This window comes from Betta splendens, chromosome 24 (genome assembly GCF_900634795.4).
Source record: "Betta splendens chromosome 24, fBetSpl5.4, whole genome shotgun sequence".
Taxonomy (NCBI): domain Eukaryota; kingdom Metazoa; phylum Chordata; class Actinopteri; order Anabantiformes; family Osphronemidae; genus Betta; species Betta splendens.
The window spans coordinates 3,725,423-3,737,614 of record NC_040901.2 but is presented as its reverse complement, the minus strand read 5'-3'; the positions used below and the strand labels follow the sequence as shown (position 1 = coordinate 3,737,614).

The window sequence follows — 12,192 nt, the reverse complement described above, 5'->3', positions numbered from 1 at the left end:
TAGTTACATATAGCTTCCACACACGAGCATAAACCAAGCTGCTATATATTTCTAATACCCTTGATGATTTAAAGGAATGGAGTGGGACCAGATGGTGTCGGATATCAGTTTGATCTGCCTCAGCGCTGTGATTTGCCAGATTAGCTGAAAGGATTACATCTGTGATCACAGCACACTTTGGTCTCGCGCACACTCATTCACACACCGATAAGTTGTAACACTAGCTGGCCGGTGAGCCCTTTTTATGTGCATTTCACAACAGGGGCTGTGGGCTGGATTTTCATGCCCCTGTTCTCGGCTTCACAAAACATTAATCCATTTACAAGGATTAGTGTAGCTTGTACTTTTCTTTTTAATGTTTCTATTTTGAGAACAATCAAAAGCTTTTTGGGTCTTGACCCATGAAGGAAGTCGACTAAGTCTTTGAAAAGGACAAAGCACAACTCAGCGGTTTTTGTAGCATGTTTGAAAAAACACATTCAACCATCTCTCATATATCTGTCTCTGTTTTTTCCTGAGTCTGTTGAAAGCATTAGGAGCATGTCGGTGTCGCCTCTGTAAAAGTATCTCTCACAGCTATTCTATGCATATTGTTTGGGATCAGTGGGTGGAAACATGGGACGTCAACTCGCTAAGTTTGGCCCCGATCTGCTCGGTGTGTTCCAGCATTTTTAAAGCCTTCAGGTGAAATGATTTAGACTACATCAGTGTGGAAAAGTCTGAACGCCATTTACCCTCTGTGACTTTATGGTTACACCAGCAACAGTAGATGTTACATTATGGCTTTGTAAGCGGCACGTAAGCATAGCAGGTGTTAGCATCTTGCAAATGAATAGGAACAAATCAATCAGTCTAGATGAGATAATAAACCACTTGCAAACAATGTGGAATTCAACATTCTACAGTCAGAAGTATTATTCTTAGAAATATTCAAGACAGTATCTGTCTTGTCTGCAAACACTCACTGTCAAATGTACAAATACAATGAAATCCAACAGCTACTTCTGACATATAACCGCCCTCATTGAGTTGCACAACATTAAGATCAAGGGTGGGGTTTCTAGGAGAAAGCCTCTTCTTTCTAAAAAGGACATGAAAGCATGTCAAACAACTAAAGCTTGGCTGAAACTGGGTCAAGCAAGAGTGATAATCTGAAGCACAGCTGAGAAAAGAAATTATCAAGGGTTTAGACTAGAATTGAATGTCAAGTCAGTTGTTCAAGTTTTAAGAAATGGTGAACGCTGCTCTACAACTGTCTAAATGATTGATAAGCTCATAAGGGAAACAATTAAAGGGGTTCATATTTATGATACTAATCTCACCTACACTGACCACTTTTTCTGGGACACCATTTTATACCTGCTCTGAGGACCCTGCATCACTTCTTTTACGTAATTGTGAATAGCAACCCCAAGTCTGAAACACAATCACGCCTTGTGAGATAGCAAGAATGTCTGTGTCTGACTCCCCCTGACGCTGTCTCAGGAAAGGTCAGGATTTATTGTGTTAGGAAAATTGTTTTGCAGTATGTGTAGGCAGCCTGGAGTTTGGTTGCATATACACATAGGAGAAACTATATGAAAACATGATTGCTCCAAAGCAGCCGAGCGGCTCATCACATGCATGGATGGGGGTGAACATTTTTGTTAGGCCAAGTGTGTCTGTTGACTTTCCAAAGCCTTAACGCAGTGCACTGCCTTTGGTGTTTGGCCAGCACATCAATCCCCAGATTTGTCCAAATAGTATTTCTTCGAGTTTTTACCGTCTTGGGTTTGTCTCGCCGCCTCTCTTGCTGCAAGCCTCAACCAGCTTAGGTTTGTCTGAAAGGGATCTGTGCGCTCTGTATTTTACGGCCTCAGCTGCATAGGTCTGCAGCCTCAGCTGCATAGGTCTGCAATTGCAATATGAAGAATAGTAACTGATTGCAAGGCCATTGGGGCAGACACATACTGTATGCTAAATTCTTACCCATCTGGACCAAATATAGCCCTCTAGCGCTTAATGTGACTTCTCTATGTGTGTACAGTATTTCTACTCTAGGCCTGTATGAGTACTGGAGATCCATTAAATAAATTGTTGTTAAGTTAATGAGTTTCCCTATTTTTGTTGTACTTGTTAGGATATTCTTCTACCACACAGTTTAAATGTCCTATATGGGTTGTGTACATGTATTTCATGGTTCATTCTAAAAACTAGAGAAGACAGGGACTGTTCATCACCTAAATATTTTAGATATTTAGCTCAGGTCTGATTGAGTTCATAGTTAAAAAAAAAAAGCAGTCAGTGGTGTTATACTGGCAAGAATAAGCCCATGGTAGTAGTTAGGGGAAAAGCGTATGTGTGAGCAGAATGTGGTGTAGGGTTACTGCTCAGACTTCCCTGCTGGCTGTAAAACAGTGATGATATGTGACCCCAAGGGGAACAGCAACAGTTAATTTGCAAGGAGACAAACTACCAGTATGTGCTTTTAAAGCCTGTCCTATTTTCTTTACTTAAAATGTTGTTAAAACTACAACAAGGTGAGAGGAGCGTGTCCGTAGACTGTAATGGATTGGGGAGGTTTACTGATATTCTCTGGATATTATACAGTAGGTACACATGCTTGTCTTGAATTTCGGTGGTGTGCAGGTAAGTAAATTGTACGATACAGTATGTGTTTATAAAGAACTATGTATTTATGTCCTTACTCTCTACCATACAGTATATTTCCACTTTCTGTTTTCCTGCTTTGCAGCCATCTTCACTCTCTAGCTCTCCTGCAAGCCCCTCATCTCATGAAGCAAAAGCCCGTAAAGATAGTCGTCCCATATTAAAGACACATGCTGTCTCATAAAGCAAGATCAAAGCCTGACGCAGGCACGAAGTTGTCATAACTTGTCATAATCTGGCTGAGCAGCTAGCCAGACCTAGGCTGGATAATGCTGCTGCTGGCTGGTAAAGATTATCATCACACATTGAGAAGGATAAACTGCTACATGTGTCCAGATTGGGCAAACTGGACATTTGGCTTGGTAGGTCTTGCCTTTCTTTGATCTGCTTGAAGTGAACCTCAGATAAGCTGACGTGCTTTTCTGACTGGTTACCTGCTGGTATAGTACAGTGATACAGTATCCCAGACGTCGGCTGTATCTGATCACTCGCCCTTGTGTGCACACAGCCATCACAGCTTCCATGTTGAGACAACCAGCATGTTTCTTGTTTCATGTTTCTGAAGCAGACATTTTTCTGTGCTGGTGCTTCCTGTTGGAATTTTGCAGACCCCTGCACCCCCCCTTAGTTAGTCTTTCCGACACACATGGCCTCTTTCTGAGGGAATAGGGAGGATAGGTTTTGACTTGGCTGTAATTATTAGTGCTGCTGGCCTTGGGACCTCATCTGGAGCCAGGTTTATAATATTATCTGTGTCAAATTATGTTATAAAAAAGTGCTATTGTGGTTGCACCAGTCGTCTTTTAAAAAGAATAAAACAATTCTAAGTTGGTAAAAAATGGACCCTATAAAGAGAGGAGGTCATATGTTTTGAGAAATAGAGGGAGTGACAAATAAAGTGGAAGAGGAAAAAAAGGTGACTTCCAGCTAATGTGTCCTCACACGACTCTAGACAATAAGAGCAGAATAATTGATGGTGTGATAATAACAGATTCAAGGGAATGGTGCAGCGTGAAAAACGAGCCTTTGACCAGAAGAAAGTGTTGACATTGCTCCTTTCTTTCCCTCTCTCTCTACCTTTTCTATTAATGAATGGCATCAAAGAAAAGGTGGAGCTACATACAGTATGGCGACTCGCTCAGGCCGAGATCACGTGTCGGCAGACAATCGAGGAATCTTGGATAGAGGGGAATTTGTGGCGTGACTGATGTGGCTTCAGTATATTGTATCCTAAATAAAAAGGCCGACAGTGAAGTTAGTGATGATCTTTATCTTTGAGGTAGGTAATGTTGGCTGTACAGTGTGGGATTCATTTACCAGTTTAGCTCCGGGGCTGCGTGTATCAGGCTGCAACCTTTGCAGGGTTGTTGTATTTGTTGGTTATTCTGCCTGTGGTAATGTATGGCTGAGATTTATTACTTCCAAAGATCTACAGCTCAGCTGTCTTTGCCCAGACATGCAGCTTTGTCTGCCGCTCGCTGCTATGATTGCTTAATAGCTCATCTTGTTTTAATAAGCCACCTCACCTGTAAGAGGGGAGTTCACTGTAGGAAATAAAAAAGGCTTTGTGTTTGGAGAGGTGGGGTTCTGTTTTCATGTAGTTCTTGTATGGTCACTGCTAGACGGAGCCACTGAAAACTGTTTTCAGTGTAAGTCTGATAATAAAGCTCATGAACATCAGAAGCTGCTGCACCTTTTCCCTGTAAGCTTGTCTGACTGTTTCCTTTATGGCAGTCGTCATAGGAGGAGCTTGTCCCCAGCTGACCTCCACTTAAACTTGGCGTTTAAACAGCACACGTCTGTTTCCGTGTTTATTGAGGACCTGTTAGAAACTTGATGCTCTGTGAATGTTACTGCTGAGGCTAATATACACCCACAATAAGGTCCTGTAGAGGCTGACGCATGCGTACATGGATTTATGAATGTGATTATTTTATGCAGCAATGGCCTTGGAATGGAAGAAAACCGATATTTCATATTTTATTTGTCTGATGAATCACCTACATATTCTAAGACAAGTTTAGATACATTAAGTGTCCATTCATTAGAATTAGTATGTTCTTATTTCTCGTTAAACCTGAGTTATAGCTACATAGAGCATAAACAGATTTCATTGCCTGTTTACATAAACACTTCTAGCTGTTACAGGCCTTAGTCTATTTGGAATTGCAGCTACTGTACTTTAGTGTCTTTGCTAAGAACAGTATATTTTTATGTTGTATAGCATTCATTTCACAAACAAAAAACCCTTTGAATTGAGTTGATGTTCACATTCTTATTAATTTCATTGTTCTACTGTATACGCATAGGCTCAGTATGTTTCTATTCCTTTTTTTTGTCTTTTTAAACCAAGAGTTTCAGTGAAAATCTTATTTATTGGACACTGCATTGTTTTTTTGCCTGCCTAGTCTCATGATGTCATTTGGACGGCAGCGCTGGAAGCCTGGGCCCATTTCACAGCTAGGTCAAGCCTGTAATTGTGTGCAGCGTTCCAGCGAGGCACTAATCAGGGCGAGGCGGACCCAGCAGCCCGCTGGTTGACACTAATTGCACTTGCTCCAACTTGAAGGCCGTGTTCATGAAATATTTATCTGCCTGTCTGTTGACGCTCAGCCCTCCACCCCCTCTCTCTGAACTCGCATCCAACCACACAGACGGTTTTTCACCACTTCAAGTACACTTTTCGCATTTGTTTCACGTTTGTTCATTCCAGTACTTGTCGCTACCAAATAATTAAAATCAATCATAAACTAAAACAAAAACATAAAAAACTACCAAAGATGTTACACCAAGTTGACAGCTTGCAACTCAAATCCTGTATGCCTGGAATTTTTTGTGCTCACATTTTTCACCTCCAAGAGTTTAGGGGAATGGCAGGTGCAGCCAGAAAAGGCCATGAGCAAACACTGATGTGATAGTTTCCAAAACCTTCCATAAACGCAGGCAGAAGCAACAACTGAAGATCTGATAACTGATAATAATTCCGTATTTTTCCTTGGAGAATCTTTTTCTTATCTTAACTTAAGTGAATATTGAAACAGATTAAATTTTGATTGCCTGTTGCAAGCTTTTGCCACTTATGACAAACTTTCAGCCTTTTTTATTCCTATATTGTCACTTAGATTTATGTCTGGAGACACTCGTACTCTTACACACGCTTGCTCTCTCTCTCTCTCTCTCTCTCTCTCCTCAGATCCCCCAACTGCTTCTCTCCTTCTCTTCTCTGTCAGCACAGCGCTGAGTGAGTGGCTGGTGGTCTGTGTTTACCTTATTAATTAGCCCAGTGATCCAGAAACACTCTCCCTCTGGTAAATAGAATAACACGGAAAGGTTACCCAGGGCTAGGGTAAAAGAAAATAAGAGCGCACAGGAGCGGAGAAAAGGAAGAGATAAGAATGGGAATACGGAAGTAGAGGGGAATGGAAAGCCAGATGGAGAAAAAGTTGGTATTTGGTGTTTATTTTTGCTTCAGATCTGCCATGAGTTGTGAAATTCAGAGCCTCTACAATCATTAGTCAACACCTCCTCTCCCACTTGTTACCCATCTACTATTCTCCCACCTTTTTCCAGTTTTATGTGCCTACAGTAAGGTGTGATCATATTATATTTCTGCTTTCGCTAGAAGCAATTTCAACTCATAAACACAGTTGCTACTAAAAGGATCACCTGAGTTTTATGGAAACGGATAAATCATTGCTGGAGACTTGACAGATTCTTGACCTTGCTCATCTTTGACATTTCAAATTCCAAGAGCACATTTGCTGGCTCAGGTACGTTATAGATGTCGCCAACTGGCTCGACCGATGTTAGATTGCAGACCTAAAATTCAAAACAGACCTTTAGTAGACAAATAGACGTGTTTGGGCGCTTCCATGAATCCATTCCAACTATGTTCAATAACTCTGCTTCTCTATTTTGGGCTATATCTCTGTCCTGAGGTCTGCAGTTCAGGTCCATACATGGAAAGCCCAGAGACAGAGTTGAAAGAACGACTTTGGCGGTGCAGAGTTTTCCCCTGGCGATTGGTTCAAAGAAGTGTGGTGGGAAATGTGGTTTTCATTAGGCATTGTTTGTTAAAACCAGGGTAAAGGTCACTTTGTAAGTTCATGGAAGATCTTAGATCGTAAATTTGTAAATGCATGGCCCTGATTTCTAATCTATAATTTATGCTATGCTAATATCCGACAGCTACTCTCGACAAAACAAAAACAAAGTAAACCTTTTGACAGATTGACTGAATCGTGGTACCAGACCCAAAATAGTACTGACCTGACTGGCTGTGACTTTTTGAGCTCATTTCCTGACCCTTATTGTTGTAAACGCTGCCCTTGATGCATAGAGATTTGTTTTAAATCTTTGAGTCGTCCTATAGGTGGAGGCTGGGTTTTTGTTCACATCCAGTAGCTACTGTAAATAAGCTTGAAGGCTGCCACGAAATGAACAAAATTGAATAATTTAGTAGATGACAACCTTAATTATGTCATCACCAACGTAGGTGTTTATATCTGGATTGTGTGATCTGTAGCTTGATTAGGGGAATCATGTGTAACTGTAGCAGACTGTGGCCGGAGTGCAGTGAGGTCAGCCAGAGCACGTTTTCACGTGGTCAGTGCATAAATGCCGTTTCATCCGAGATATAAGTGCAGTATTTGACACTGTGCAGATTAGAAGACATCACAGGATTATTTTGTGTACACATTTCTGTTTGCCTGTGAGCCCAAATCCTCGAGGATCTCACGAGAAGCCCAGAGATTCTGAGAAGATGAAGGCTTCATGTATCTCTGTCACTGTGTCTGATTAGGTTTAGCCTTTTTTTTTGGGAGCTTGCTGTTTTTGCTTCGAGGCCTGTGTCAATTTATTGTGCGTCATATCATAAAGTTTGTCAGATCTAAAAGCATTTTTAGAAATCAAATGGCTTTGACAGCTACATCTATACTGTGCTTGGTGTTCAAGCACCAAGTATATGTGCAGCGGCTGCTGGAAACAGGAGAAGCAGATTATAAGAAAAAGATGTCCACTCAAGTCTCTGCAAAACCTGTTTTCCATTTTCTCTCACTTTGACTTTAAAATCCAACTTTGATTTATCTCCCTCTTTCTGTTTTTCAGCCCTACAAGGCCCTTTCGATTCCCCAAAAGGTAAGACCTGCCATAAACCGTTTCTCCACTGTTGATGGCTTGGATTGCAAAGCTCTCTCCTCCTCCACCTCCCTTTTTATTCCTGTCATCCATCCATCACTGCTCCGGTAGAGCCATCATTCCTTAGTTGTGAGTCATGAGAATAATCGATGGGATTTGTGTGTGTGTGTGTGTGTGTGTGTGTGTGTGTGTGTGTGTGTGTCTCTCTCTCTCTCTCTCCCCCTCTCTCTGCACCAGGCCATTTTGGATCTCTTTTGCACTTGCATAAAACAGGCAGAGTTTACACAATAGAATGGATTTAGATATTTAGCAGCAAATTAGATTAGCAAATTTGCCAGGCTGGATTCTGCTATGCTTGCTCTCCGTATAGAAAACATGAGGCTGCTTCTAATTATGCAAAAACAAAGCAGATGAAGCTATGTTTAAATGTGTTCCATAACCTTTAGTGTCTTCCTCTTCCTCCTCTTTCTCCAGCTATGCCGAGCTGATAGCTGATTGGCCAGTAGTCGTACTGGGGGTATGCACAGTGCTCATCGTTGTGTGTGCCCTGGTCGGTATCCTGGTGCCTGACCTGCCGGATTTCTCTGACCCACTGCTGGTAAGTACAGTACCTGATCAGTGAGTCTGGAAATATATTCTTATGTAGATGTGTTTTTGTTGAACAGCTTTTCTACAATTGCATCATTAAAGATTGTACTGTATATGTTTCTATTGAAGGAACACTCGCATGATCCATTTGGTTCATTTACATTTGCTTGTAGTAAAATTATACAAGCTTCGTCTCAAACATATGTAACCACTTTGGCTCCATAAACATAATTTTCATGTTTTTCCTCTGCCTAAAGGGCTTTGAGCCAAGGGGAACTGCTATTGGTCAGAGACTGGTCACATGGAACAACATGGTGAAGAACACGGGCTACAAAGCGACGCTGGCCAACTACCCCTTTAAATATGCCGACGAGCAGGCTAAAAGGTGAACGCACACACACCAATGTTCCACTTTAAGCAACATTTACAGCAGATAATCATAAAATTCAGGATCTCTGATTCCTTAACCCAACATACGATATATGATACTCACACAAATTGGCAGATGAAAATTAAATTATATGGTCCGAGCCTACCTATTTGTGCTAGCTACGCAAATTTAAAATTCTAGTTCTTGATAGGAAAACTGGAAGATGGCATTAGGGGACACGGGCAGTAAGGGGAGGAGGGGGCACAGAGGGTTTGAGGAGTTGTGTTGACAGACAAGATAAAAGGTCTCAATCCCCTCCTGAAAGACAATGACAGATCTCTCCATCCACAAGGCCATGCTCTGTCTCCTGACCATAAGTCTCTGTCTGTATGACTACTCACTCAGCACCAAGTTACTGCTGAGATGAGAGTTTGTTTTTAGGCTGACCTATTTTCTACAGAAATAATGTAATCTGGCACTTTTCTGACTAACAGTGAAGTCACCTGTTTAGCATATGAGCTTGATATCTGATGTCTGATGCATTTTACTCAGGTAGCACTCATCTGAATCAGTTTTTGTATCATTTGATTATAAGTAGAAAGTCTAAGAATGACACTGATTGGCAAATGAACCCCATCAGCTGCACCGTCTATTTTCATCTCCGTCTCCTGCGGTGGCTGTGGTTTCCTTTGTCTTCCTTTTCTGTCTCGCTCTTCTTGTCTGTCTGCGGATGTAATTGTGTGCTTATGGACGCGCATGCAGTGTACGAGAGGCCTCTGCAGCTGTCATCGAGCTCCCCTCCTGCCTCCTCCACTACGTCTGTCAACCCCTCAGTCTCCCTCTGACAACCACCTGATTACTCTGCCTTCCTGCCTCTAGCTGAGGATGTGGCCCCTGAAAAAAGACCCGTAAACACACACAGAAGCCTTTCATGACTGCAGCATGAGTCTTTATAATCCTGGTCACACATAAATACACACACACACGTATTTCATCACCGAGCTTCAAAATTACTTCCTTGATTTTTGTATCATCCTACATCATTGCTACCTACACAAAATCTTTGCTCCTCGCGGTATTAGACACTTTATAAATGGCGTCTTATTTTTTAGGTTAAGGTTTATTAAAATGTCTAAACCTTATCCCAATGTGGCCAAACCTATAATTTAAATCTGAATTTATTTTTGTAGCCACCAAGAGACCAGATGGCCTGAGGACCACTTGGGCAGAGACAAACGCCAAGCAGAGTGGGACTTCAGCAAAGAGTTCTTCTGTGATGTGCCAGGTAGGATTTGTTTGCATTACTTAATTGATCAAATTTCTCATTCAATAGATAAATGTAATTCTCTTAAACCACTTTAAATGTAGCATAATCAAATTAAGGATTCTTTAAAACATTCTACTTAAACAGTAGAGTAGTTTAGTCTAGTGTAGTTTGCACACCAGTACCGATGAACCTTGGCTCAGTTGTTTGACACGTTGAGGTGCCTTCGGACATCATTGGGGCCCCATCATTTTGCCAAATAGAAGATCATCGTATATTTGGTACTAAATTGTGATTGTCAGTAAGTGATGAGCCCTTTGTCTTCATGCAGGTGACAGATACTCCAGACTGGTGTTTGCGTCAGCTGATGGGAAAAACCTGTGGAATATTCAAGCCATCAAATCAATGTGCAACCTGGACAACACTAGGGTAATATGTGCTGGTCGACCAGGCCTCCTGGCTCTTTCATTCTACTTCCATCCTTTTCTATTTCAATTATTTGTCCTTTTTAATTAATGATAATAATGAATTAATTATTTGACCACAGGTGCGTTCCCACCGCGACTACTGGAGTCTCTGTCAACGCACCAACGATGCCTCCTGTTGTCCCAGCTGGACCCTCGGTAACTACATTGCCCTCCTCAATAACCGGACATCCTGCCAGAAGATCACAGAGCGTGACGCATCGCACACGCTGAAGATACTGCGCTCGTGTGCCAAGTACTACCACAATGGTACACTAGGACCCGACTGCTGGGACATGGCCCTGCGGCGCAAAGACCAGCTCAAATGTTCCAGTGTGCCCCGAAAGTGCACCAAATACAACGCCATCTACCAGATCCTTCACTTCCTGGTGGACAAGGACTTCCTCAGTGCCAAGAGTCTAGACTTCTCTCTACCAGTCCTCAAGTACAGCATGCTGTTCTCTCCCACAGAGAAAGGAGAGTCAATGATGAACATTTATTTGGACAATTTTGAGAACTGGAACACGTCAGATGGCGTTACAACAGTAACGGGGATCGAGTTCGGGATCAAACACGACCTCTTTCAGGACTACCTCCTCACAGACACCGTGTACCCTGCCATAGCTATAGTCATCGTCCTGCTGGTCATGTGTGTGTACACGCGCTCAATTTTCATCACGTTAATGACCATAATAGCCATCATCAGCTCCCTGATTGTGTCTTACTTCCTCTACCGAATGGTCTTCAACTTCGAGTTCTTTCCCTTCATGAACCTCACCGCTCTCATCATTCTGGTGGGCATCGGTGCAGACGACGCCTTCGTGCTGTGTGACGTGTGGAATTACACAAAGTTTGACAAGCCTCACGCTGAGCTGGCCGAGACGGTCGGTGTGGCCCTGCAGCACGCTGCCCTGTCTATGTTCGTCACCAGCTTCACAACGGCCGCGGCTTTTTATGCCAACTACGTCAGCAACATCACTGCTATCCGCTGTTTCGGCGTCTACGCCGGCACGGCCATTTTGATCAACTATATTCTCATGGTGACGTGGCTACCTGCTGTGGTGGTGCTGCATGAACGTTACCTGCCGAATATGTTCCCCTGCTCCAAGCCTCCAGACCAACAAAGAGCTTTCTGCACCCAAATGTTCTGGACAGGTCTTTGTCAGAAGGCCAACAAATGCCTGTTTACCATCTCCGAGGGGTCGAGGATCTTCTTTGAAAAGGTGCTTCCCTGCATTGTGATAAAGCTCCGCTACCTGTGGCTCTTCTGGTTCCTCGCCATCACCGTGGGAGGGGCCTATGTGGTTTGTGTCAACCCGAAGATGAAGCTCCCGTCTCTGGAGCTGGCAGAGTTCCAGGTGTTCCGAGCTTCTCACCCGTTTGAGCGCTACGACGCAGAGTACAAAAAGCTATTCATGTTTGAGAGGGTTCATCACGGCGAGGACCTTCATATGCCCATAACTATCATATGGGGGGTAACCCCTGTGGACAACGGGGACCCCCTGAACCCCAAAAATAAGGGGAAGCTAATGTTGGATAAAAGCTTTAACATTTCCAGTCCAGCGTCACAGGTGTGGATCCTGACCTTCTGCCAAAAGCTGAGGAACCAGAGTTTTATCTTTCAGTCAGAGGAGCAGGACTTCACCAGCTGCTTCATTGAGACATTCAAACAGGTCGGTGCTCTATAAGTACTTAAGATCTAAAGCCAATCATGGATTTAC

At 42.8% G+C, this 12,192-nt stretch overlaps 1 protein-coding gene across 7 annotated transcripts in view; it reads left to right on the top strand.

Moving 5' to 3' along the window:
* The window catches only part of disp1 (dispatched homolog 1 (Drosophila)), a 47,495-nt gene that overhangs the window by 32,396 nt on the left and 2,907 nt on the right, over nucleotides 1–12,192 (top strand). For all 7 annotated transcript variants that reach the window (XM_029141171.3, XM_029141173.3, XM_041069490.2 and 4 more), the window contains 6 exons: nucleotides 7,756–7,785; nucleotides 8,260–8,383; nucleotides 8,631–8,758; nucleotides 9,934–10,028; nucleotides 10,339–10,436; nucleotides 10,555–12,144. In XM_029141171.3, coding sequence (XP_028997004.1) covers nucleotides 7,756–7,785; nucleotides 8,260–8,383; nucleotides 8,631–8,758; nucleotides 9,934–10,028; nucleotides 10,339–10,436; nucleotides 10,555–12,144 — 2,065 coding nt within the window. The remainder of the gene's footprint in view (nucleotides 1–7,755; nucleotides 7,786–8,259; nucleotides 8,384–8,630; nucleotides 8,759–9,933; nucleotides 10,029–10,338; nucleotides 10,437–10,554; nucleotides 12,145–12,192) is intronic.